The 24,948-nt window shown below is 54.1% G+C and overlaps 14 protein-coding genes across 14 annotated transcripts; 7 read left to right on the top strand and 7 right to left on the bottom strand.

Annotated features, from left to right (window-relative positions):
* Window positions 1–190: 190 nt before the first annotated feature.
* Window positions 191–4,187, bottom strand: KRP23_10140 (Solute carrier family 2, facilitated glucose transporter member 1; the record flags this gene model as incomplete). Its single annotated transcript, XM_067880556.1, has 3 exons — window positions 191–1,829; window positions 1,927–2,188; window positions 3,155–4,187. 3 exons carry the CDS (start codon window positions 4,185–4,187, stop codon window positions 191–193), a joined length of 2,934 nt encoding a protein of 977 aa, XP_067741970.1.
* A 998-nt stretch (window positions 4,188–5,185) lies between these two features.
* Window positions 5,186–6,501, top strand: KRP23_10139 (putative RNA methyltransferase At5g51130; the record flags this gene model as incomplete). Its single annotated transcript, XM_067880555.1, has 5 exons — window positions 5,186–5,304; window positions 5,368–5,510; window positions 5,590–5,968; window positions 6,036–6,122; window positions 6,192–6,501. The coding sequence occupies 5 exons, from the start codon at window positions 5,186–5,188 to the stop codon at window positions 6,499–6,501; spliced, it is 1,038 nt and encodes a 345-aa protein (XP_067741969.1).
* A 278-nt stretch (window positions 6,502–6,779) lies between these two features.
* KRP23_10138 (Small nuclear ribonucleoprotein SmD3b) lies at window positions 6,780–7,391 on the bottom strand (the record flags this gene model as incomplete). The annotated part of the gene is made up of 3 exons (XM_067880554.1): window positions 6,780–6,805; window positions 6,887–7,017; window positions 7,147–7,391. The coding sequence occupies 3 exons, from the start codon at window positions 7,389–7,391 to the stop codon at window positions 6,780–6,782; spliced, it is 402 nt and encodes a 133-aa protein (XP_067741968.1).
* Window positions 7,392–7,709: 318 nt separating this feature from the next.
* On the bottom strand, window positions 7,710–8,582 carry KRP23_10137 (40S ribosomal protein S16; the record flags this gene model as incomplete). Its single annotated transcript, XM_067880553.1, has 3 exons — window positions 7,710–7,855; window positions 7,927–8,026; window positions 8,394–8,582. The coding sequence occupies 3 exons, from the start codon at window positions 8,580–8,582 to the stop codon at window positions 7,710–7,712; spliced, it is 435 nt and encodes a 144-aa protein (XP_067741967.1).
* Window positions 8,583–8,788: 206 nt separating this feature from the next.
* On the top strand, window positions 8,789–9,331 carry KRP23_10136 (60S ribosome subunit biogenesis protein NIP7-like protein; the record flags this gene model as incomplete). Its single annotated transcript, XM_067895779.1, has 1 exon — window positions 8,789–9,331. The coding sequence occupies one exon, from the start codon at window positions 8,789–8,791 to the stop codon at window positions 9,329–9,331; it is 543 nt and encodes a 180-aa protein (XP_067741966.1).
* A 185-nt stretch (window positions 9,332–9,516) lies between these two features.
* On the bottom strand, window positions 9,517–10,552 carry KRP23_10135 (Folate transporter 1, chloroplastic; the record flags this gene model as incomplete). Its single annotated transcript, XM_067895778.1, has 2 exons — window positions 9,517–9,956; window positions 10,039–10,552. 2 exons carry the CDS (start codon window positions 10,550–10,552, stop codon window positions 9,517–9,519), a joined length of 954 nt encoding a protein of 317 aa, XP_067741965.1.
* A 181-nt stretch (window positions 10,553–10,733) lies between these two features.
* Window positions 10,734–11,628, top strand: KRP23_10134 (Type 2 DNA topoisomerase 6 subunit B; the record flags this gene model as incomplete). Its single annotated transcript, XM_067895777.1, has 4 exons — window positions 10,734–10,863; window positions 10,936–11,166; window positions 11,216–11,553; window positions 11,614–11,628. The coding sequence occupies 4 exons, from the start codon at window positions 10,734–10,736 to the stop codon at window positions 11,626–11,628; spliced, it is 714 nt and encodes a 237-aa protein (XP_067741964.1).
* A 5,726-nt stretch (window positions 11,629–17,354) lies between these two features.
* Window positions 17,355–17,972, top strand: KRP23_10133 (uncharacterized protein; the record flags this gene model as incomplete). Its single annotated transcript, XM_067895776.1, has 1 exon — window positions 17,355–17,972. One exon carries the CDS (start codon window positions 17,355–17,357, stop codon window positions 17,970–17,972), a length of 618 nt encoding a protein of 205 aa, XP_067741963.1.
* A 77-nt stretch (window positions 17,973–18,049) lies between these two features.
* On the top strand, window positions 18,050–18,717 carry KRP23_10132 (uncharacterized protein; the record flags this gene model as incomplete). The annotated part of the gene is made up of 4 exons (XM_067895775.1): window positions 18,050–18,118; window positions 18,206–18,280; window positions 18,369–18,446; window positions 18,568–18,717. The coding sequence occupies 4 exons, from the start codon at window positions 18,050–18,052 to the stop codon at window positions 18,715–18,717; spliced, it is 372 nt and encodes a 123-aa protein (XP_067741962.1).
* Window positions 18,718–19,023: 306 nt separating this feature from the next.
* KRP23_10131 (Dolichol phosphate-mannose biosynthesis regulatory protein) lies at window positions 19,024–19,468 on the bottom strand (the record flags this gene model as incomplete). Its single annotated transcript, XM_067895774.1, has 3 exons — window positions 19,024–19,182; window positions 19,288–19,374; window positions 19,466–19,468. 3 exons carry the CDS (start codon window positions 19,466–19,468, stop codon window positions 19,024–19,026), a joined length of 249 nt encoding a protein of 82 aa, XP_067741961.1.
* Window positions 19,469–19,769: 301 nt separating this feature from the next.
* Window positions 19,770–20,189, top strand: KRP23_10130 (Cystatin-like cysteine protease inhibitor EPIC2B; the record flags this gene model as incomplete). Its single annotated transcript, XM_067895773.1, has 1 exon — window positions 19,770–20,189. One exon carries the CDS (start codon window positions 19,770–19,772, stop codon window positions 20,187–20,189), a length of 420 nt encoding a protein of 139 aa, XP_067741960.1.
* A 144-nt stretch (window positions 20,190–20,333) lies between these two features.
* KRP23_10129 (29 kDa ribonucleoprotein A, chloroplastic) lies at window positions 20,334–21,974 on the bottom strand (the record flags this gene model as incomplete). The annotated part of the gene is made up of 2 exons (XM_067895772.1): window positions 20,334–21,752; window positions 21,825–21,974. 2 exons carry the CDS (start codon window positions 21,972–21,974, stop codon window positions 20,334–20,336), a joined length of 1,569 nt encoding a protein of 522 aa, XP_067741959.1.
* A 105-nt stretch (window positions 21,975–22,079) lies between these two features.
* On the top strand, window positions 22,080–23,114 carry KRP23_10128 (Exocyst complex component SEC3; the record flags this gene model as incomplete). The annotated part of the gene is made up of 1 exon (XM_067895771.1): window positions 22,080–23,114. One exon carries the CDS (start codon window positions 22,080–22,082, stop codon window positions 23,112–23,114), a length of 1,035 nt encoding a protein of 344 aa, XP_067741958.1.
* A 732-nt stretch (window positions 23,115–23,846) lies between these two features.
* On the bottom strand, window positions 23,847–24,227 carry KRP23_10127 (Cystatin-like cysteine protease inhibitor EPIC3; the record flags this gene model as incomplete). The annotated part of the gene is made up of 1 exon (XM_067895770.1): window positions 23,847–24,227. One exon carries the CDS (start codon window positions 24,225–24,227, stop codon window positions 23,847–23,849), a length of 381 nt encoding a protein of 126 aa, XP_067741957.1.
* Between the last annotated feature and the right edge of the window lie 721 nt (window positions 24,228–24,948).

The raw sequence follows: 24,948 nt of genomic DNA, 5'->3' as shown, positions 1-24,948 counted from the left end.
GAAAAGAAACATGCACGAAGCTGTCGTATTGAGCTTTAGCGCTGTGACAGCAACGAAATAAAGGCATCACAACGATCGTACAAAGCGCTACAGTACACACCTGCGCATATTGGCTGTGCTGTAAGGTGCACGAGTCTACAGGCTTGGTGTACATTTCGACTGGTGTGTCACTTCATTCCTCTAACTCAACTCACTTGCGAGGCACCTGGCGATACGCCTTCTGCTTCGAGGCACGGGAACGCACGAAGAACAGGTAGCCTCCCACGGCCGCCACAGGAAGAATGTACCAAGCGAAGAGTGTCACGGGAGGCGCCGTGACGCCCTGGAGACCGTCCTTCGGCTCCGTTTTGGTGTCAGCGACGAGCTCCTTGGTGTTGGCGGCGTTTTTGATGCCCAGCTCCGCATCCTTCGGGCGGTACTCGTCGCCGCCCTTGGGCTCTACTGCAGTCGGCTCCTTCGCCTTCGACGCCTCCTCGGCAGCATTCTCTTCGGCCTCCTCAAGAGTTTTGACCTCAGTCGTTGTTTGCTGGGTGGGAGCTATGGTCTCCTTCTTATCTGCACGACGCAGCGCCGAGGCGGGTGAGCTCATCGGGGCAGTCACCGCAGTCTTCACCAGAGGAACCACCACGTCGCGGTAGCCGTACGTGTTGCTCAGCCACTTGTCCACCTCAACGAGTTCCCACGCATCCTCTTTGCCACAGGTCGGACAAAGTTCGGGCTTCGGCCAGATAGGGTGGTGTAGGCGCTTGTTGACAGAGTTGTGCTGTTCCCACAGCCAACGGCGCAGCGCCAGAGGCTTGTCCTCCGCGTCCTTAATCTTTTTGACCGCTTCAACCGTGTTCTCCTTCAAGAAGTGGTCACGGCAGTTCGCACAGCCAAAGAAGTGCTTCATGAAGCGACGGATCGACGCCACCACAGACACCATGAGCTCACCACTGCGAGCCCCAGTCTCGGTCGGGTTCAGAGTCAGCATGTGGAACATGTTCCACTGACCGCACGTGTACAGCGCGCACGCGCGGTAGGTCGCTCCCTGGCCAAGGAACAAGTCGTTCACCCGCTGCCACTCGGGAGTCTTGGCGCCCGTAAAGTCATAGCGCGCTTCCTCCGCCTGGAACGCAGCAACCGATCCTTCTTGCCACTCCTTGATAATGGCGTCCCACGTGTCAAAGTCCAGCAGCTCTTTGCCCTTCACCTTCTCGTACAGCGGCCTGATGACCTTACGATTAATCGCGCCGGGGAACGTCTCGGACACCATCTTCAGCCAGCCCTTCAGTGCGTCAAACTCCTCGTCGTCCATGACGTCGTTCGCCATAAACGCACCTTGCTTAAGTCCAAACACAAAGGCCGAAGCCGCATCCTGAATACGCGTGGTCTGGTTCATCGAGAGCGTCGACTCCTCCCAAATCGCCGGCTTGGGCGTCTCCGTGACCTTGGGAGCGTTCTTCTCCTTGGCGTCCTCCTTCTTAGACCCGCCCTTCTTCTCGGCAGCCTTCTCCTCACCCTTCGAGCCCTTCGAGCTCTTATCACTCGGTGGCGTGTATCCAGGCGGCCACGTTCCCGTCTCATTGAACGCCACCTCAGCGAACACACTGTTCACATAGTCCTTGACCTCCTGCACCGTGTGGGTGCCGATGATCCTCTTGTTCTCGCCCTTGGGGTTCTTCTTGTCGAAGTTGAGCGTCATGAGCGTCGGGAACCCCGTGATGCCCACGCGTCGACACTTGACGTGGTCCATGCAGCTCAGAGCACCCACATAAATGTTGCCCTTCTCCTTGTAATAGGCTGCGAGCTCGAAGTATGCGGGGGCGAAGTGTTTGCAGTGCGGGCAGCTGTGACACACAAAAATGGTCATAACTCAGTCAATTCTCGGTGCATTTTGGCGGCGAATCGCCGACCACGCAGCTATGCATATGATCGTTAGCGTACAACGGGTGGTAGAAGTCCACGACCCATGGTTTGTCCGTCTTGGCCATGTGCTCGTCCCAGTTCTTGTCCGTGAGGTACGTGATATTAGGGTGGCCGTCCGGGAAGAGCGGCTCGCCCTTGTCCTTGGGGTCGATGGCCGCGCCCGAGACCGGCGTGGGCAACACCAGCAGCGCCAGAGCCGACGCCAACGCCAGCGCCACCGACGAGAGCTGCATGTCGAGGAGTCTGTGACGCTTGAACTGCCGATGGAAGAGTGGGCGAGCTGCAGACCAGATTGGGGAAAGTGTATAGGAGCCGGATAACCACCGGATAAAGACGCAAAGGAGCTGGCTCCACGTGTGCACACATGTTTGACAGGCACCGATTTGCTTCGACGTCTGATGTTTGTCCGCATCGGGCCTTGAAGCTGGTTGACTTGCAGTGATTTTCGGCTTCAACGTAGCCGCATTCTTCGATATCGGTAAGGAAAACCTGCCTACTCTCCATTTGCGCAAGTTTGAGACTCACAAATTGCGAGAGCTTGACAAGAGCCTTGAAGATGCTCGAACAATTATTTTTTTGCTGACTGCTGATGTACACGTTCGCCTGCCTGCCGCGTTAATAGTCCCGAAACTGTAGAGCATCCAAGCTCGGTTTGGAACTCCGACGCTAATACGTACCTGGGCAATGTACATGTATATACAAAACTTATCCATTTGACTACCTGCTCAGAATCCCCGTCAGTTCTTCGATAGCCGCCGTGCGTCGAATTCGTCCTGGATCTCCTGCATGGTCTTGCCCGACGTGTCTGGCACGACCGTGTACACAAAGAGGAACGACAGCGCAACCGTACACATGAACGGTGTGAAACTGAAGTTGACCAGGGCAGCCGCAATGTACGGATAGCCCAGACCCACCGCGAGGTTCGACAGCCAGCTGCAACCCACACAGACAGAGTTGCCCATGGCTCGCACGTCGTCCGGGAACAAGTCGGCCATGACCACCCACGCCAATGACCCGAGACTCGAGCCGAACGTGGTCACGTAACACGCTGTGAACACAATGGCAAGAGCAGGCAAACTAGCAACAAGCGATACGGTAATGCCGACAGCGCTGAGAAACATACCCACTAACCCGTATAGGATGAGTTTGCGGTTGCCAACGCGGGCTGCTAGCACCCCACAGAACATGGTCGGCAGTACGTTCACGAAGTTCACGGCGACGATACCGATCCGGTCGTCCGAGATACCGGCCTGCTCGAAAAGGCTGGATGAGTAGAAGAAGACCGCGTTGATGCCTGTAAGTTGCTGCGCTCCAGCCACACCGACGGCGGTCAGCAGCTGCCGAATGAGCATCGGCGAGAATAACTTCGCAAAGCTGGACGGCTTGAGAGTATCAGCAGATACCGATTCGGCTGCGTCCTGCAGTGGCACAGCGTATTCACTGCTGGAAGCGACTCGGGTGGTCGGGCGGTCTTGTTTGATCCACGTCTTCGCGAGGTACACATTCTCTTCGCCAAACAGCCGCGCTAGCTCACGTTCGGCAAGTTGTTGCCTCCCCACCATGAGTAGCCACGCAGGGCTTTCTACCACCACGAAAGGTGCCAGCGCCAAAAAGAGCACCGCCAGCACAACAGGGAACCCCGCGATATAGCGCCATCCGCTGTTCGTGTCAGCGAAGAAAAAGGTGATGGCTACCAGCAAGTTGCCAACCGTGATGGCGATCTGGAACCCCACGCCCAGACTGTTGCGGAGGCTTGGCGGCGAGATCTCACTGATGAATCCCGGGATGACCGCAGTTGCACCACCCGAAGCGACACCGGAAATGACACGACCACCGATGAACATCCAAATGCTGGAGGCACTGGCCTGAACAACGGCACCTGCAATCATAAAGAGGCAATTGGACATCATGATGCGCTTGCGACCGAACGTGTTGGAGAAGCGTCCACACGCGAGAGCACCGATCATTCCACCGACGATCCAGGCACTAACGGCGATTGTCCACTGCGCTTTGGTGTGCCCAGGGAACATCAGACAGGTGCCGGGGGCGACGGGTCTGACGTCGCATTCTTCTTCGTCGTTGAACGTCGCCAGGTTCAGTTGCGTAGTGGACCATCCGTATTGCAATGGCTGCAGTAGTGACACCAGCACGTTCGCGTAGAGCACCCAGCGTGGACGAATCGGTGCGTGCACGTCCGGAGCTGTGGTCGTGATCTTCGGTGTCGGCACCACCCGAACGTAGTCACTAGTACTGCTGGGCGACGGTGAGGGCACTTCCATTGTTGCTGCTGCGAAGATTCACTTGCTGCCCGCTTGGCGAATTGAATTCTGACGTAGGAACCAAAGCTGCTCGTGTCTTGGGGATTTGGGACGCCTCGAATCATATAGGCCAGCGTATGCGACGAGCTGCAAGCCGCGCCGCCGTGACAGCAACCAAATCGTGACCAGGTCGCGGTGGTCATGTCGAAATCGTGATGCTTCTAGCCGAAGCAGTTGCCGCACCCTGTTGCAAGCGGTTCGACTGTTGCTTTGCACTGTCGTAGCAACAGCGGAATTGATTATTAGAGTCGAGAATCGTGATGCGGTGGGAACTCTAAACCACTTGGATGGAGCGCAAGCCCCCTGCTCACGACCGGAAGTTGACACGAAACAACAAGTCGCTAAAGAAAGGGGGATGGGCACGAAAACACGAACTCAGGGGGCAGCTTCAACGCGTTAATAATGTACCCCTTGCTCTGAAAGATAATACACATGTAGCGTTCGTTATATCGACCGACAATCCAGGTTTGCCACAGGAAGCTCGTCAGGGTGAACTGATGGCAATGGGGTGTGTACATTGCACCAAATTCATAGGCTCTATAAACTCGAGACCTGCACGACAGGCACGCGAACGCATTGCTATCATACATTTAGGCAAAAGGATTGTTGGTAGTGAGAGCAACCAATTTTGATTGAACAACGTCAAAGTGTACTTGAGTCATTGTCGAGCCATTGACCAGGTATCATCGGAAGCATTTTCTATCAGGAGGTATGGTATTAACGTTACCGATCGAGCACCACTAACTTGCGCGAATGGAGAGTACGCGAGGCCTTGCTTCGCCCCGCCACCAACAGTATACCACTCACTACCTCTGTGGCAAACAGACGCTGCATCCTCAGCATATTCAATGAGACGCTACTGGAGCACCTTTTGCCTGTGAATAATATCTTTTGACCCAAGTTGGTCGAATAGTCTCATTAAACCCATTCTTCATTAACCCAATTCGGGTTTTCACACCATGGGCAAGTGCAAGCAGCCCGACGCGGAGGGCTCCACACCGGCCATATCCAGGCCGACAAAGCAGCGGAAGCAACCCAAGAAGATACCGAAGCAGCAGCGCGTGGGCAACTTCAGGAGGTGCGAGTCACCTGCGTAAATTGATGCTCCAGCGCCTGCTGACACTTGTCATTTGTCGAGCAGCTACTACTCGTATCGACTGGGCCAGAAGCGCCAGGGCGAATTGGAGGACGACCCGCGTCTCGCGTCGCTGGACAGGAGCTGGTTTGAGGGCAAGCACGGGCTGGACATTGGCTGCAACTCTGGAGAGTTCACCATCACCATTGGTGCGTGAACGAGTGAGGACGCTGGAGACTTGCAGGGATTTTCACTGACATATTATTTTGTTATTTACTGCATTTGCAGCCAAGCGACTGGCGCCGAGTTATTTGCTGGGTGTGGATGTGGACCCGCAGCTCATTTCCCGAGCGAGAGGACACCTAAAGGACATTTTACGACAGGAGCAGATCGAGAAAGCGTTTGGAGAGATCCCGGCAGCGAAAACGACGGCGAAAAATGAAGATTCATCGACTGCTGCCGGTGGAGAAGCTGCTGATTCCCCTGCAGATGTCAGTGGAGAAACTTCAGCGGGGGAAAGCAAACAAGAGAAGACAGAGGAAGAAGAAAAGAAGTCTGGAGATGGAGACGCATTTGCCAACGAGATGCCGCTGTCGTTCCGTCTGTGGAAGCCCTCGATGCAGAATCAAGCTGCTGTCCCTCGTGCCATCGGAAAGGCTGCCGTGGGGTACGTTTGTGCTCTATTTTGTTTGACCTTGTCTTGCTAATCTGCATTTATCGTGGTAATTGCGCAGCTCTGTCTTCCCGCTGAACGTGATTTTCAAGCGCGAAGACATCGTGTCGGATGCGCACGCCGGCAAGAACTACGACTTCATCACATGGTACACTTTGCGTAATGCAGACGATTTCTATTGAAAGTGCGCTAACGACGTTTGCTGTCGTGTGGGTAGTTTCAGTGTTACCAAATGGATCCACCTGTTCCACGGTGATGAAGGCATCAAGAAAGTGTTTGCCAAGATTTACGAGCTGCTGGCGCCTGGTGGCCGTCTAATTTTCGAGCCGCAGCCGTGGAAATCATACCACAAGCGGAAGTTCACATCGGAAGTCACAGCCGCGAACTACCCGAAAATCGAGCTGCGACCGAAGGACTTCCCCAAGCATCTCATCGATACTGTCGGCTTCCAAAGTTGCGAGTTCCTGGAGGTTTGCCAGACATCTTCAAAAGGGTTCCGCCGGCCAGTCTACGTCGCCCAGAAATGAGCTAGAAGTGGCTGGCTAGAAGCGTGCTACGTATCACAAATATACCTACAAGGACGTTTTGTCCATGCTGACGTTCACTTACCGACTCGTTCTCGCCGTTCATCCGTCTATTAAGACTCGTCCAAGACTCGGGACTTAAAAGAGTGGTCTACCAGCGACCAGCAGGAAAAGGCACAATACCTGCCATACCGCAGGCAAGAAGCCGCAGTTGTCTTCCGTTGTGCGACTTGAGAGCTCCACTGAAGCCTCGGGCTTAACATCATCGTCGCAGTAGTGCGTCAAAACCCGCCTCTCCGTTCTTGAGCTGCGTATTATCAGGGAGCACAGCCACGTGGGTTAGTATTAGCACGTCCGCTCCAACCATCCCAAACCAACGCCTCCTCACCTTTTCGGATGATAGCAGCCGCCTGGCCTCTCGGAGCGCCGCCTCCAATGCCTCCCTGTCCCAAAGTAGGTATTGATCCCTTGTGCTTCTTCCACATCTTGACTCGTTTGAACATGGGCGCGTGCTTTAACGTGCTCTGGATCCATATGAGCAAAAAAACACAAGACACGGCACCCCTCGGAAGGTCAAGGCAACTATTTACCAACTTTTGACAGTTAAAATATAGGATACACATGCAGATAGGAGGTTGAGGAGGATATATATCTGGGAACACGATGAAGAGGATCTGGCTGCCGCGCAGATAGACTTGCTCCACTTGGGTCGTGTTGCCATTCATGTCGGTGCGCACGGCGTCCCTCATGACGCAGTTCATGTTGTCCTCCGTCTCGTCCAACAGCCCGCGGTACGTCTCGCCCGTCTTCATCTCGATGGACACGATCGTGCCCTCGCCGTCGTGCAGCAGGATCGTCGGGATCCCCACGCCGCGCTTGCCCGTCACCGCCATGGCTCTCCGTTCGGTTATGACAATATTTCGCTTAGACGGACTATACTAAGTACGATATCTCCGATCGACTAATCAGTGAAAAATATCGTAGAATTATTTCGATAAGTAAGCGAATGAAAAGCCAAAAAGATTGAGGACAAAATGCCGCTAACTTATCGCACGTTTATTATGGGGGTTATGGGCTCCCACCTTGAATGCCTAGAGTTACCGAGCGCCACGCCACGCGAATAGCAAAGGCCAGCAAAAGCAAGCCAGCAAGCGACTCGGCAAGAGGAAAGCAGGAAGAGCAGGAGCGACCCCTCGGCTGAAAGACACCGCTTAACGGTACGACTTCTGGAAGCGAGCGCGGGCGCTGCCACCACCGAACTTCTTGGCCTCGCAGCGACGGGGGTCGGCGACCAGGAGGGTACGGTCGTAGGCGAGCAGGATGTCCTTGATCTCCTTCTTGGAGGCCTCGTCCACGTCTGTACAATAGGAGCAACAGCCAGGTCAGAGCCACAGCTTTTTAAATAAGCGCAACCAAAAAGAGACTTACACTTCTGGTAGTAGGCGACGATAGCCTTGGCGATAGCCTGACGGATCGCGTAGATCTGCGCGGTGTGACCACCACCCTTCACGCGGATACGGATGTCCACCTGTCGTTCAATGTCGCCAAAAGGAAATACACTCGTTAGGCACCGTGTCATCGTCAGGGTAGGGAGGGGAGTGCAAGCCAGTTGCGACAGCATGGTATTTACACGACGGTAAACAGAGCATGCACACAGATTATTTGGGTGGTGCGAGTGCTTTTCACAGCAGGGCGTGAGCGTTGTGGTGGGTGGACACGTCAAGCCAACAGCAGTAGAGCTGAAGGCGGTCCGAGGCGGTTGCTATCACTTGAACCAGTGAGGGAGCAGAGCGCGCCCAGTGTAGAAGACCCTCAAGTCTTTGCCGTCGTTGTAGATACCAAAAGCTGTCGCGCGTAGCCGGCGACTCGAAAGAGACGTGCGGAGTTCATCGTACGTTGGCGAAACGCTGCTGGCCGAGAAGGAGCACGGGCTCGTAGGTCTTGACGCGCAGGATCTCGGGCTCCACGAGCTCGATGGGCGTGCCGTTGACCTTGATGAGGCCGTGGCCGCGCTTGCAGTAAGCGACAGCCGTAGCGTTCTTCTTGCGGCCGAAGACCTGCACCGATTCAATCTTGCCCTCCATTTCTGATGCCTTTGTGCGAAAATTAGCAATGAAGGCGCTGGGGCTTCGAGAGCCACGCAAAAGTGCTCCGACCAACCATTGGCCGGGCGCATTTTCATTGGATGAAACTCGGATATGTTATATGATGTTTGGTAGGTGCGTCGCCGCCGCCAGTCAGCACCAGTCGCAGTCACTCAACTGCAGCACTGCACCAGACCGAAGCAGCCATGCGCCCGCTTACCGACGATGAAATGACGACGGTGTTCGAGAAGATCAGCAAGTACATTGGTCGCAATGTGCAGCACCTGGTGACGCGCCCTGATGAGAAGTACTGTTTCCGTTTGCACGGCAACATCGTGTACTACTGCAGCGAGAAGCTCATGCGCCAGTCCACGAACGTCGGCACGGACGAGTTGCTGAGCATCGGCACGGCCGTGGGCAAGCTCACCAAGACCAAGAAGTTCCACCTGCGCATCACGTTCCTGGACTACCTGGCCCAGTACGCCAAGTACAAGGTCTGGATCAAGCCCAACTCGGAGATGTCCTTCCTATACGGCAACAACGTCGTCAAGTCCGGCCTCGGTCGGATCACGGAGGGCACTCCGCAGTACGCCGGTGTGGTGGTCTACAGCATGAACGACATCCCGCTGGGCTTCGGCATCGCCGCGCAGGCAACAGAGATGTGCAAAGACCTGGAGCCCACGGCCTACGTCGTGCTCCACCAAGCAGACATCGGCGAGTACCTCCGCGTTGAAGACGAAATGTTTTAAAGGCAATAAGCGATGCGGAGGACGCTTCTCGCTTCCTCCTAGTCAGACTTCGTGCACCATCTACATATATAATAGACTTTTCACGCTTGTTTAGGTTTATTTTTTCATTCGCGTTGTGTGGCATGCAAGTCGTTGTACTTTGTAGTATACTCTATTGCTGCACAGGCACTCTCCTGGCGTGGCGCTCACTCGTCCAGCAGCATGGTCTTCATGGTGCTCTGAATCTGCTCGTAGGCGGCAAAAATGATGGCACCCGTGGGCATCACTTTGAGGATGTTCGCGGACAAGCCCTTGAACAGACCGATGTAACCTTCGTGTCGGATGATTTTTGTCGTGCAGTCCCACGTACCATGGTACTTGTTCGCTGAAGGTCCTCCCTGCTGCAGACGAGCTTTGATCACTTGGTATGGGTACGTAGCAGTGGATGCTATCGACTGGGCCACCGCGCCCATGGCAAGCGTCGGAATCATGTCCATCTCGGGGCTCCAGTGCGTCTGGTACAGACCCTTGAGTCGCTCGTATGCCACAAACTTGAGCGCTCCGTTCGTCGTGAGGAACAACGCTGGTATCATGCCCTTATACAATGCCGAAGTCCCTTCCTCAGCTACAATTCGCCGGAATGCATCTGCGTACAACATACAACATCATCGTTAAGCTTCGTAACTGACCAGCATGTCGTCTCCACTCATTGCATCCTTCAGACATACCTGACACGCTTCGATACGGTATATTCTCCACCAGCTTCCTCGCTGCGTCCTTGCCCGTGACACTTGCCTGGATTCGTCTATTGCTTTGCACTTGCATGCGGATCTTGATGAGCCAGATGGGGTTGGTCAGAGGCACGCAGATGACGCCGGCCTCAATGCCCGAGAAGAAATGCTGCCACGAGCCTTGGATCCAACCTTCGTCCGCCATGCGGGCGTAGCGCTGCTTGGCGTTCTGGTACACGAGCATGTAGATGCCCCACGACAGCGTCGCACCGTAGAGCGCCGGGCTCATTCCCCGGAACAGCGCGCGCACGCCCTCTTCCGCCACGATGGAGCGGAACGCGTGCCCCAGCGAGCGATAGGCGTGCGCTGACTTCTCGTGCACTTGGTAACGCACCTTCACCAAGTCCAGCGGATACAGAAGCACCGTGGAAATGGCACCCGCACCCAGTCCCGCCGTCGTGTGGATCACACTGCGCCACTGATCCTCCGACAGCAGCTCTTTCATCGTCATCACGTCGCTCGGAAGTGCTGAGTTTGAGAGGAGTGCGGCCAGGATTAGCCGATGTGTTGACCAACGAAGGATATTCTGTATAGAAGGTTTCCTGATGTGATAAGAGAGGTTCAACCTTCGGAGTGTTGGTCGTCAGAGTTACCTTTGTCATTCCGCGCACAGAAGTCAAAGCAGAGTGAAGATGAAGAGCGGCACGACAAGGAAGAGGAGGGACCGCGGCGCGCAGTTCATCCGCAGCAACTTGGAGCTGCTGGGCTTCGGATCACCGCGAGACGCGTTGGTGCAAGCGGTCAAGGAGCTCTTTGAGAACGGTGCAAACGCCTGTAGAATAGGCACTCAAGAGCAGCTTCAAACTAAGATATAAATTGATGTAACTCTGCCAGCACTGGACGCAACGCAGTCGCTGGGCTCGGACTCTTCGTGGGACGACGCACCGTTCGAACTGCTGCGCGTCACAGTGCAGTTGAACCAAGAATCAGGTTGCATTGACGTCGTGTGCGCCGATACTGGCTCCGGGATGCACGCGCATCAAGTCAAATTGCTGTGCTGCAATGCGTTCGAGACGACCAAGACGACTGCAGCAGGCACAGGAGGGTGCACGAGTGGAAAATATGGTAGGTGGAGTTTTAGGGTCCAGGAGGAGGTTCTAAATGCGAACTGCAGGTGTTGGACTCAAGGCGGCGGTGCTTTACAGTCAGCTGCATACGAGTGATGCGAGTCTGAAGATCACGACGACCTCCAACTCGGACGGCATCTTGCATGTGCAGCTTCGTATTGATCCGGACTCTGAAGAGACGGCTGTCGTGAAGAAGGTGACCCATTTCGTTGTGAACGAAGATCATCAGCACTTCTCCGGGACGGAGATGAGGCTGTCGATTCCGTGCCCTGGAAGTACAGCTGATATAGAGAATGCTGCGGATGTATTGGCGCTATATTTCCAGAGTCTGCGGTACACGGCTCCTCCGTTTGTTGGTGTGCAGTTCAGCTTTGACGTCGGGGAGGTGTGTGCAAGTGTTGTAGCTGAAGCTACAGCGTGTAGCCATTGCAGGGGTTTTGCCCAGCAACAGCTGCACTGATCAGGAGTTTTGCAACCGATGCGAACACGAGCCCAAGCGGTTGGGCAACGGACGACTTTAAAGAGAGAGCTCTAGTAGAACTACAACGAGTAGTGAAACCAGATGATCAATACATTCACTTCTACATTTACCGAGCGACAAACAACAAAGAATTCTTTAGCTGGGGAGTCGCTCCCAGCATGGAAGAAGCCGACGAAGCGATGGCCCCCCACTCTGTTAGCGGGATGCCCGTAGCTATGTACCCGCCGCTCCCGCCGTATGCAGATCGAGATGTACAGCTGCAGGAGACAACGACTAGAACGGCAGTGATACAGGGCAGCGACACCAGACGCCAAGTCGAAGTACTTGCCCACCAAGCTGCAACGGTGCAACGAAGGACTGCAGAGCAGCTGGGACAAGTGCAGCAGCAGCAAGACCGACTTGCTGCCCAAACGTCCGAGTATCTACAGGCCCAACACGACCGGCAATCCTGTTTGCTGGAGCAACAAGTCGAGATGAGGCGTCAGATGGAAGAACATCGCCAGTATCTCGAGGAGCAGTATCGATTGTTGAAGGCCGCCGAAGAGGCAGTAGGTTTGCAAGGCCAGCGTCTGGAGAACCTGGCTGAAGCGGTGAAGCCTCACTTGCAAGCTCGATGGGGAGCATTTGCCGAAGGTGCCGCTCCATCAATGGACAATCGACCGCTGGAGTCGCCTGCGGTCACTGTGGCCGCAGGAACCAACCTACCTGTTCCTCCGATCTACAGGGGCAGTTCCAAGAAGGAAAAGCGCGAGTTTATGGACAGCTACGCGATTTACACCAGGCGCATTCAGGCGCTAAACCAAGGGACTCAGGCGAAGTTCTTTGTCATGCCGTTGAGCGCATGTATTGAACAAGGGACCATGGTTAGAATTTGTGGTTTTGAGATGTTCAAGGATGAGAAGGACGTGTCGGAAGCAGAATGGAGAGATTATTTTCTTTCGGCTCGACTTCCAGACAACACCGCTTTCAAAACATTAGAGATTGAGGTGAAGTCTCTTTGTATGGATACAAACTTGCAGGATGCTGAGTCCCGTTTGTCTCGACTAATGGCAGACTTTTATGAAATTGTCGATCGCCTGAATATGGAGGACTTTGTTCAAGAGGAACCCAAGAAAGTTGTTAAGTATTTAACGGAGGCGTTACGGCCGTTGGCTTTCAAGAATGCTGTGAAGGATCAGCTCGAGCGTCAAGCCCACAAGACTACCAAGTCAAACATAAAGACTTACTTGAAGTGGTTGCGCGATGAGTTGGAAGGGTTCATGAGATACGAGGTTCATATCTCTGCCCAGCAGCAGTCAGGCCATAAGGGAAAAGGGAGTTACACGCTGACATCAGCTTCTCAGACAAATCCAGCTCTCGGTGGGCAGAAACACTTTGCCAGAACTGCAAAAGAGAGTCAAAAACCGGTTAAGGCAATGAACAATCGTAATGGTGGTTATGCTTCGACTTCAAAACCAGGCAAGCAAGATAAAAAGTGCTTCAAGTGTGGTGATCAAACACATGGAGTATTCCAGTGTCCGGACATCGCAAGTCCAATGGAGGCAAAGGAACTCTATGAAAAAACTACTGGTCGGAAAGTAGTGAAACCAGTGTTAGTAGTATCTACTGAGCCAACGACGGCTGCTGGTGTATCGTCGGCCATCCCGTGCACGGTCATGGGAGTGCTAGAGACCTCGATAACACCAGACAGTGCTGCTGAAGTGTCGCTCGTCACGACTAAACTATTAAGAATGCTGTCGGGCAAGGGCGCATGGCTGACACACCTTGACATTCCAGGACACGCTGCTGTAACTGGAATTGGCGATACACCGGTCACCGTGGAGAGCAAAGTAAGACTGGATCTGCGATTTATGACACCTGGGGGACCGCTGGTACTGCGAAATGTGATATGTTGGGTTACTGAACAGAGACTGCCGGAGGGGGTTGGAGATTTATTGCTTTCGCGCTGGATTATGGAGAAATTAGGCTATAGTCCAGAGAAGCTTTTGGCCAGTGCACAACAAGTTAGCGCTGAATGGGATATGGGTGACGTGGAGGATTATCCTGGTAGTACTGTGGCAAATGTGCTAGCATACGCCACTGCGAGAGAGCAGCCAGAGCTGACCCACGAAGAGCGCGTTTTGGAAGAGGAAGAAGATCGAGCATGTTTCCCGGAATGGACGAGTGATACTTCCTCCGAGCGTGAACAAATCAAGGCAATATTGCTGGAAAAAGTGGACGAAGCCCAACGCTTCGGTGCATCAGCAGAGTTTGTGACAGAATTAAAACAACTACTGATGCAGCGGATTAATGTCTTTCGTCTCGTCATTGGTCGTGATCCTCCAGTAGATATGCCACCCATGGAAGTGACATTAAAGCCGGGGGCGGTACCAGTGAAGTGCCGAGCTCGAAGATATTCGCCTACGCACCGTGCGTTTCTGAAAAAGCACATTGACGCGCTGGTCGCAGCAGGGCTGTGTTTCCGGAATCCACGAAGCAGGTGGTGTTCTCCTCCGCATGTAGTAAATAAACCCGAAGCCGGAACTCACCGTATGACTGTAGACGTACGTGGTCCAAACGAGTGCATTGAGTCGATTGTATGGCCAATGCCGATTTTGGAGGTAGCCTTTGAGCAGCTACGCGGATCCTCACGGTACTTCTCGCTGGATTTCTTCAAGGGGTTTTGGCAATTTGCCATGGCGGCACTCTGTCAGGAGATATACTCAATTCTGACCGAAGAGGGAGTTATCACACCGACCAGAGTCCTAATGGGAGGGACGAACAGTGTGGCTTACGTCCAATCAACAGTACAGCAAATGTTTGCTGAACTTTTCAACAACGGGCTAATGATTTGGATAGATGACCTATTGGGATATGATGCTACGGACAAAGGGCTGCTGACACTTCTCAGGAAGGTGCTAACTATTTGTGCCGAGAAGGGTCTCAAACTGAACCCGAATAAATGCAGGTTTTACCTTCGCGAAGCACTGTGGTGTGGTCGCGTGGTCTCGGGGGATGGTGTTCGACATGATCCCGCTAGGATTACGGCTCTCTCGAACCTACCGGAACCGGCAACAGGGCAAGAGTTGCAACAGTTTGTATGTGCACTAAACTGGATGCGGGCGTCGTTACCCGCATTCAACAAACTTGTGGATCCTTTAGTGAAAGTTATGGAGAGGGTGTACGAGCGTGCAGGTGGCCGCAAGAAAACACAAGTGCGCGTCGTAAAGCTGCGTGATGTTGAATGGGGTGATAATGAATCGGCCTGTATCGAAAAGTGTAAGGCTGCCTTACAAAATACACTGCTGCTGGCGCATCCAGACCCCGACAAGCTTCTGTCAGTCTATTGTGACGCGAGTGATGAATATTGGGGAGCAGCAATCACACAGATTCCTCGAGACCAGGTCGCACGCCCACTTAGTGAGCAGGATCACCAGCCGTTGATGATGCTGAGTGGTTCATTTTCGGGGGCCGCCAAACGATGGGCTATAGTGGAAAAAGAGGCGTACGCGATTGTTGAAACGTGTCGTCGGGCTGATTATCTGTTGCATCGTCCAGGTGGATTCGCACTATTCACCGACCATCGCAATCTCCGATATATCTTTGATCCACACAGCGTCACCAAGTCAGTGCCAAAGTATACGGCAGACAAGCTCCACCGTTGGTCACTACTGCTGATGGGCTACAATTATGAGATCCACGATATCGCGGGGGATGATAACGTTTGGGCAGACCTTCTGTCCAGATGGGGCTCAACCATTAAGACAATTTGCGCTATTCGACAAGTGGCGCTTCCTTTTTCGCCCCAACTGGATGACACATTTGTCTGGCCAACACGGCTAGAAATTGTGACTGCACAACGAGAAGCAACACCACCTTCCGGCGTCACTAAGGGCAATGATGAACTCTGGAAAGATGCACAGGGGAGGATTTGGATTCCTGATGAGGCAGCCGAATTGCAGGTGCGGGTTTGCGTCGTTGGTCATTTTGGCATCGCTGGCCACCGAGGTACGGCGGTGACGCTACAGCAAATTGAGAAACATTTCGTTTGGACTGGGATGAACGAGGACGTTGAATTTTTTGTACAGCGCTGTTTACATTGTGCGAGTACCCTTGGGGGACCTCCCCAACCGAGACTACTTGGCGAGGCCTTGCATGCGGAGCGCCCAAACGAGTTGCTTCATTGGGACTTTTTGTTCATGGGCAATAGTGACACAAACCAAGAATATGTACTGGTAATAAAGGACGACGCGTCCAAGTTTGTGTGGCTACTGCCATGTGAAGCAGCAGATGCAGACACTACATTTGCTGGGCTAGTGGATTGGTTCGCTTCATTTGGAGTATGCCGTGCCTGGGTGAGTGACCAAGGCACGCACTTCAAGAACAAGGTCATTGAGGCACTTCAGCATGCGCTCGGGGCGCAGCACCACTTCACTACCGCGCGCTGCCCGTGGGCAAACGGCACAGTGGAAGTAGTCATGCGAGAAACGCTGCGATGTTGCCGTGCCCTTCTTTCGGAATGGCGATTGCAACCTCGAGAGTGGCCGCGTGTGATCAAAATCGTTCAGTTGATATTGAACCATACACCATCGCCAGCAATTGGAGGGGTGGCCCCAGTCACGGCAATGACTGGGTTAAAGGCGATGGGCCCAAGTGATCATATCGCGATACCAGGACCTGTCCAAACAACTACTCTAGACCAAATCCAAGTCGATCAGCGTGACCATGTAGTGCGACTGCAGCAGGCACTGGAAGACATGCACAAACGAAGTGCACGGGTGAATACGGCGACCAGAGCTGCAGGACGCAAGCATCGAGCGAAGAAGAAGGGAACGTCTATGGCGCAATTCGATATAGGTGACTTCGTCTTGTATGCTGATGTTTGGCAACACGTACGGGGTAAACTACGGGTGAAGTGGTGCGGTCCGGCACAGGTCGTGGCGACCACATCCAACTGGATCTTTGAGATTCAGAACTTGGTGACAGGCCAGCGTAAAGAGGCTCATGCAAGTCGACTGAAATTTTATGCAGATGCGTCCCTCAACGTCACCGAGGATTTACTGTTACACGTAGCCCACAATGGCGAAGGACACGTTGTTCACTCGTTGCTGGAGGCGCGATACAATCGCCAGGAGAAGCGACACGAGATTAAAGTACATTGGCGCGGACTGGATGCTGTTGAGGACTCCTGGGAACCCGCAGACTTGTTACTGCAAGATGTTCCAGCGGTGGTTAAGGCATTTGTTCGGGGTCATGGAAACCTGACACCCGTGAAGGCACTTAAAAAGGCACTCCACATCAACTAGGGACGCCTGGGAGTTCCTGACAGCGACTCAATGGAAGGCCGCACTTAACTTTCTAGGGACAACTGTTCTAGAGGGGGAAGTGTTGTAGCTGAAGCTACAGCGTGTAGCCATTGCAGGGGTTTTGCCCAGCAACAGCTGCACTGATCAGGAGTTTTGCAACCGATGCGAACACGAGCCCAAGCGGTTGGGCAACGGACGACTTTAAAGAGAGAGCTCTAGTAGAACTACAACGAGTAGTGAAACCAGATGATCAATACATTCACTTCTACATTTACCGAGCGACAAACAACAGCAAGCGTCGAGTGCCGCCACAGAGAAGAACCGATCGACCGCTTCGTTGCGGACCTCGGAGCAACCGCCGATGATATTGTGTATGCAGTTCATGATGAAGAGCTTGTCTCCATCAGCTGCGTTGCACTAATGCTTGGGGACATGGAGTCCAATGGTCAAAGCGACATTGAAATCTGCCTGCTCCGATATGCTAATCACGCCCCGCTGGTCAATGGGGAGGACTTCTTCATCTGTGGACTCACCAAGGGCGTCAGCTCGTGGAAAACCTGGAAGAAGTACGGCCTCCGTTGTCGACGGACGAACTCACGTCTCGTAAACCAGCTTGTCGCTACGCCATTGAGAGCTTCAGCTGGGAAGGGCGATGAGGACGCTGACGACCCGATCAGACTCGTATTGGCTGTCGATATCGGCATCGCTGAGTCCGCAGACAGTACCACACTCAAGTACGGCACTTTGAAGAAGAGCACACTTGACGCATGCTACGCGGACGGTGTGCAGACATGCTGTCGCTCGGTTTTGCAGCAACTCGCCGAGGCAGGACGACTGTGCACTCCGCAGCAGCAGCAAGACCAAGACCTCGTGGAGAATTTTGCGCCGCTGATCGCGAAATCTCTCTCGGCCATCGCGAAGCAGGCGCAAGTGGGTCAACCGAGTGACTGTGAACCAACGCGGCGCGACAGCAGCTCAGACCACTTCAACGAGGAGCTCATCCTGGAAGAGCTGCAGGCTGTCCTGAAAACCTGGTAAATCACATATCCATTAATATAGTTCGTCGGGGGCGGAGATTGTTGGCCACACCATCAACGACGGAAAGCATAGGAAACATGTCGGCTATCGGAGCGCTGCGCGAGCTGGAGAAGGACAAGAAGGGCCCGAACAACGCCGGTCTGAAGGTGCGTTGCGTCAATCAGACGCTGTTGCGATGCTGTGGCGATAGACTAAGCGTATTGTTCGATCTGTTGCCGTTATCGCTGCTGCAGGAGCTGTTCCTGAACCTGCCGACCCGTATTCGTCAGTCTGGTCCCGTCAAGGGCGGCATCAACTTCGCCGTGAAGGTAAGCGGAACTGTGTGAACATTCCCGCCATGCTTTTTTGTGTGCAGTGTATGAGTTCTGATGGTCTTGTTGGCTGTTGTTGTTGCAGAGCTGGAAGACTTCGGGCCGGTGGCTCTGGGTGCTGTCGACAACGCTGCTGGTCACGCTGGTGCCCCTCAGCATTGAGGTGAGTGTTGATGCAGAATTTGCGCAAACCTACGCTTTGGCAGCTTGTAACCCTGGGATTCGCGCGCGGTGTACTGATCTTGGTGTGCTGTTCTTCGGTGTCTTGTTGTTGGTGTCTTCAGATGCTGCGTGAGGAACAGACGAACGAGGTGGTGAAGGAGCTGGTGAGCAAGGGTTTCAGCTACAACCAGATCCAGGGCATGGGCTACATGGTGTCACAGCCGGAGAGCACGCTCGCGGCGCCCGCTGAAGGCGCCCCCCCAGTAATGTGAGTTCTAAGCTTTGGCGGAGCTAAGGGGTTGCTTCAACAAGCGACGCGTCGCTAGCTGTACATTTCGGTGCGGTCTACGGCATCCGGATCAGGGAGAAGACCCAAGACTCGACGACTTTAGGCTGCTATGCATCTGGTAAAGAACGTCGCGGTTGATGTGATGGAGGAGATTGAACGGAACATAGATCGTGTACATTCGTCGTCGCCGACGAGCTTAGGCTCCAGACTCTTCTACTAATCGACCCCGTGTTATCCGCACGTTGCTCGTAGTCTCTTGGTAGCACGAGAGCAGCTCGATGCTGCAGTTCTAATCGCTTTTCGTCTTCTTCTGACTCTTGATCATGACCATGCCGATAAAAGTGGCAGCGCCGCTGAAGAGCAACACCAGCAGCACCGCAGGGATGCTAATGGCGTAGTGGTAGGGCAGGAAGAACTGCTGAATGGGGTGGTCCTCGTCAATGAACGGCTGGGATGGCAATAGCAATCATGACGAATAAAAAACGTCAGTAAGTGACTGTGATAATGCTTGGCTAGGATACTAGTGCCTTGGGGTCTTGGTTGTTGGGCGTACCGTGAGCAACACCCAGATGCTGTAGTAGACGTAGACGACGACGCTGATGGCCAGCAGCACGAGGCCTACAGTTTTATCCGACGCTCCCTGATGTAAGTAGCATGGCCAGGAAGCAGACAGGTCAGCAAGGAGGCGTGAACTAGCTCACGCAGACAAGAGGAGGCCAAGCGGAGCGCACCATGATGCAGCGACACGTTTTCAATAGTTCGGACTAAAAAGAGTGGGCGTGTTCAAAAAGAATAGGGGATGTAGCCATGTTGGAGCAGTAGCACCGACTCCTTCGGTACTTGCACCTCTCGCATCCTGCTGAGGATCTTGAGCAAACAGCCGGGAAGTGATTAAAAAGCTTTGCTTGTGTGTTGGAATACGACTTGACTGTCAAGGCGCTTGTCGACGAACAACCGATCGCAAACCTGACTCACTGCGATTTTATTCTCGAGTTTCTTCGCAACCACACAAGTTACAAGCACCTGACAGCCATTATGCCCTCATTGCGTGCTCTCTTTGGTTTCGCGTTGCTGGCGCTTTCGACTGCCCAAGAAGTAACCACTGGGTGGACTTCGGACTCCAGCACAAATGATGCCAACAAGGAAATGTTGCTTGCGGCGTTGGACGATGTGAGCGCCTACAGCGACAACGTTGACGCCCTAGTTTGCGTCTACGAGGTCAACACGCTGGAGACGCAGGCTGTATCGGCCACAGGTGCAGCAAACTACAACTTCGGTGTTACTGGCTGCAAGGTGGACACGGAGTTTGTGGGCCGTTGCCCTGATTTGACCACCTTCCCCAGCTGTGGAAACTACAATATCGTCGTTTCTTCGGAGTCGAAGGCTGGTACGAACAAGGTGACTTCAATCACGGCCCAGAAGTCGATGTCCGGTGGTAAGTGCCGTACAAAGTAGCCACAGTGTAGCAGCATACTGACGCCAGGTTATCCCCGATACACCAAACTGAATGCTGTCACAAAACTCAAATACAAATGTATGCAGCATGTACCGAGTTCTCATCATTCAGTCAATCTGACGCTCGAGTATTGTGTCCTCTTCTCACTTAGGAGGTAGCGCGCACGATACACGCAGCTTCATGCCGTTGAACTCCTTGCCATCCAGATCTTCCACAGCTCGGTTCATGTCTTCAGCACTGCGAAGCGTTACGAAGCCGAAGCCACGAGCAGTGATACGCACAGTTTCGTAGCCCAGGTACTGAAACAGGAACGAAAGCTCTTCACGCGAGGTGCCCTGGGGGAGATTGCCTACGTACACCTCGTACGGATGAGGGGCGGGGTGGAAACGGTCACCACCCCTTCCAGGGTTGCTACTGCGGTAGCCTCCGCCACGATCACCATCGAGGCCTCGAGGACGGTAGCCACCAGTGCTGCCCCGCCGACGAGTATCGAGGTTGGGTGGGACCTCGGCATGACCCCACCACACGCTGTGCACAATAACGCCCTCCGCGTTGCCGTTCTCATCACGCGTGGGAACCGTTAGAACAAGGTTCTCGCCTTCACGGATAGGCACGCGGTGCTTAAACTCGTCCTGAAAGATCTCCTCGATGAACACGAGGAAGCCTGTCGGTACAACCGTCAGACGCAGCGTGAACGGTTCTCCAAACGTAATAGGGAATCGCTGCAGCGGTTGCGAGCAGCCCCAACGCCCGTCGATGTTGCTGTTCTGGATGATGTGACCCCCTCGCTGACGACGCGGGTTGAAGTGGTACAGCACCGTGCCCGGGTACGGCGCGCCGCTGAGCATGCTTGATTGCGTGCTGACATTGAAACAGCAGCGTGACGATCTCGGCGGCAACGTCGCATGAATGATCAGCGTGTTGTTCGTGGCAAATGCCACTTCGGGCAGCACCAGATCCAACGGCGTCCCCGTGGCCGAGTCCCAGTCCTCACTCCTCAGGAAACTCTCGAGCGGCAGCTGAATAGACGTGCGTCCTCCTTGAATCTTAATCTCCCCCGGCTTGTCACTCTTGATGCTGCGTGGGCGCTTGACACTGTGAACTCCACCCACAACACTGCCCGAGCCGCCTCTCAAGATGTCTGTCAGCGGATTGGTCCTCTTGACAGCAGTAGAACCCCCCGCAGCTCTCGCTGTGCCCGCTTTCTTGGCCATCAGCATCTTGGCTCGTTCCACCGCCGACATGGCTGACTTGGCTGCTGCAGGTGCCCCACCAGCACCTGCTCCACTGCTGGACGTGGAAGCACTGGAGCGTTGGGCCAGGAAGCTCTGCACGCGAGCTCGGTCCGACGAGAGCTGACGCTTGGGCGTCGTGGCAGACGGTGGGGTGACGCCCCCTGCGGAGACTTTGCTCATGGACCCCAAGGAGCTCTTCCGACCCAACGGAGTCCCGCCCGATTTTATTGTGGCGGTGGGGGACGCGCTGGCCCCCGATGGAGCCGAGACGCTCAACTCCGACGCCGCTCCATTAGCCCCCGTGCTGGATGACGCACCCAAAGCATCCTGTCATATTGCGGTATGAGAATCATATCAGGAAGGAATCATATCGATGAATAAAATAATGTGTCTGCGTACCGCGGTGGCGGCTTGGAAGAGCTGCAACAAGAGGATCTCCTGCGCCGTGAGGTACTTGCCGCTGAAGGCCTCGAGCTGCAGATGCTGCTGCAGCTCGTTGGGCTCGTCGTCCTTGGCGGGCTCCACGGCCACCGCCTCGTCCTTCGCCATGGTTCTCCTCGACGAATATTATATGAAGTAATGTAGTATTTACTTAGCATTATTCTATATAAAAGGTTGTATTATCAATTTTAGTTTAAAAGACAAAACTGGAAAATGCAGGGCGTGCGATGGGTGTGGAGCTGCGTGCTGCTGCTGCTGTTGCCACTGGGCGGGAACGGCGAGCGTTTCGAGGGCCAGCAAATGAAGGAGATGGACGCCGTGTTCGCCGCTAAAGTGCAGGAGACACAGCTCCTGTTTCTGGGTGTGGAGACGCAGCTGAGCGCCGCGCGGCAGGTGGCGGAGCTGTTCGCGTTGGAGGACGCGCAGCTGGAGCTGCTGGCGCTTGAGACGCGCGCCAGGATGGACGCGATACGGGGAGAGATGAAGGAGATGATGATCGTAGCACTGCAGGATGTGGAAAAGACGCGGGGGGAGGCGATGGCCAACGCCACGAGGTGGATGGAGACGCTGCAGGGGCTTCAGGGCGCCACGGACAGGAACCGACGCGTTTTAAGGCAGATCAGAGACAAGAAGCAGCTGGAAAAGGAGAGAGAAGAGAAGAAGAAGCTGCAGGAGTTGGAGAGAATCGAGCAGGAAGAGGTGGAGAAGCAACGGGAACTGGAGGAGTTGGAGAAGATGAAAAGGCAGCGACAACTGGAGACGCTGCAAAAGATGGAGAAAGAGAAAGAGCTTGAGAAACAACGGCAAATGGAGGAACAGAGGATGTTGGGACAGAAGAAGCAAGCAGAGCTTGACAAGCAGCGAGTGAAGGCAGCACAGAGTAGCCTTGGTGGAGACGCGGCTGGCCAGTCTTTGGGCCCGGGAGCGCGCATTGGCACAGTGAAGAGGCTACTCGCTTGGTATATGTGGGTGGAGCAGATCGTTGTCGATGTGACAGCGACCGTTTGTCGGCAGTTGGTGTTGCCTGTGGTGGCCATCCTGGTATTTTTTCTCGTACTCACGGTGGCCATCGCAAGATACAATGCCGTGAAACAGGCGCGGCGCAACCGACGGGTCCTGTACTCTGGCTACCCGAAAAGCTACCGGCCAAAAGTGAGGCAGGAGGTACTAGATGATGGTTCCGATCTGCGACCTCGAATACGCCACACAGTTCGTCACCGTGACCCAAATGAGTTAATAGGGACCTGAGCAGGAAACCTGGTTGACTGTTGCGTACCAAGAGCAGTCCAGTACGTTGTTGCAGCTCGAAATGATATTTAATGGATTGGCACCTGGCAGAAAGCAAAATTGAAAATTTTCAGATCTTTGTAACCAATCGACAGTACTGAGAGCACAACGGTCTTCATTAGTGGCTCTTACTTTGGCAGCAGTTGTCTATGGAGTTTCTTCCTTGCATTTGATGTAGCATCCTATTTGTCGGTAGCAACAGATTGTGGACGACAAACGGCCCACCTTCACGACGCAGATATAACTAAATGCCAAAACTAGCAGTCACGTCGATCGAAAACTGAAGGCAGGTAAACGACAGCGAGTGCTCTTCTTCACGTTCAAGAAAAAAAGTGAGAATGATGATCACATTAGTGGAGGAATCGCATGTTCCCTGAATGATGGAGTCTACGAATACGATCATTTGTTTCCCTTCAAAATCTCGGGAAGAAGGCAGATCGGGCTTCAGTCTTTGCTTCATGAGATTTTCAATCGTCACGAAATTGAAACATCGATGTCGAACTCACCTCGACCTTCACCATTTCAGATTGATGAAATACGCCAGAGAACTACTTACAAGTTAACTTTTTGTTAAGTACTCACCAAACTCAGTGAAAGCGGGTTGGTCAGTCAATATATTGAGCCCAGCGGGCAGTGACGTTTATATAGTTGGTGTGCTACGTTGGCCTAACGTGAAGAGCTATGGTGAACGCTTTACTGAGTGAGCGTGATGGACGTCACTTCGACCGTGTCCGTCCAGGGCTGAGAGAAGATGACGATGTCGTAGCTGGAGTAGTCGCAGTTGCGGTCGTTGCAGGCACCCAGCTCGTCGTCCGAGGCCACGGTGCAACCAGCCACCTGGAACTTGTAGTTGGTGCCGGCCACAGTCTGCGTCTCGAGGCCTTCCACGGCCATCAGGCAGATTTTCGTGGTCACGTCCTCGCTGTAGGTGCTGGAATTGCCAGCAGCCTGCACGAGGATGTCCAGGTCTTCGCTGGTGGCGTTCTTCTGCGTGTATCCGCCAAGAAGCGTCTGGCCCTGAGCGGTCGAGATGGAGGTGAGCGCGAGAGCGGCGAGGAGACGGATGAAAGCCATGACGGAGGAAGAGGTTGGACCTGCGGAGGTGGTGTCTAAGCTGCTGGGAGCTTGGCTTGGAGTGTGGTCACAAGCGCGAGAGTTGGGGAATGAAACCGCCGCGACTGAATTTTCGCGTGGTCGCTCGACTCGAGGCTGAGGCTGCACATCTTCTACATGGTATCACTTCGGTGCATTTTTGTCTGTAAGTCTGCAACAAAGACTTACAAACGTACGTTCGCGGCCATCCATCCAGCCGGTTATTTCGCTGAACTACGATCACTTGAGGTTTGTATGGTTGACGTTGAAGGCTGTCCACCAGCTGCAGAGCAGCAACCGGTATGATCAACATGATGGCAGCTCGATTATTCGCCACCAGACGCTACTTTTTGGTAACGTTACTGATGCAAGCAAGACTCGACTCGGCTGAACTCAGGCGAAGGCGGCGTGGAGAAGCAAGCAGGAGCCGCGATTCATGCTGTGGTTGCAGCGCCAATTTTGTCGCGACTCTGAGTCTCCTCTGCATTGACGCAGACGGCGGTGCAAGTCTGGGCGTGTTGCCTCTTTGCGTCTGGAGATCCACCTCACCGCCTTAGGAGGAACCTGCTGTCGCGCTGGATGGCGCTCACTAGATGTCGCTCCGCAGAGGCTGGGCGTCCTGTGCCCTGGATACTCGCAGAGGTGACGGGCGATGTTGAAGCATAAGACGCCGACTGGTTAGCTGGTAAACTCTGGCTCCTGC

Source organism: Phytophthora ramorum, assembly GCF_020800215.1.
Source record: "Phytophthora ramorum isolate Pr-102 chromosome Unknown Phyram_PR-102_s0009, whole genome shotgun sequence".
Lineage (NCBI taxonomy): Eukaryota > Oomycota > Peronosporomycetes > Peronosporales > Peronosporaceae > Phytophthora > Phytophthora ramorum.
This window is presented reverse-complemented; position numbering and strand designations above follow the sequence as displayed.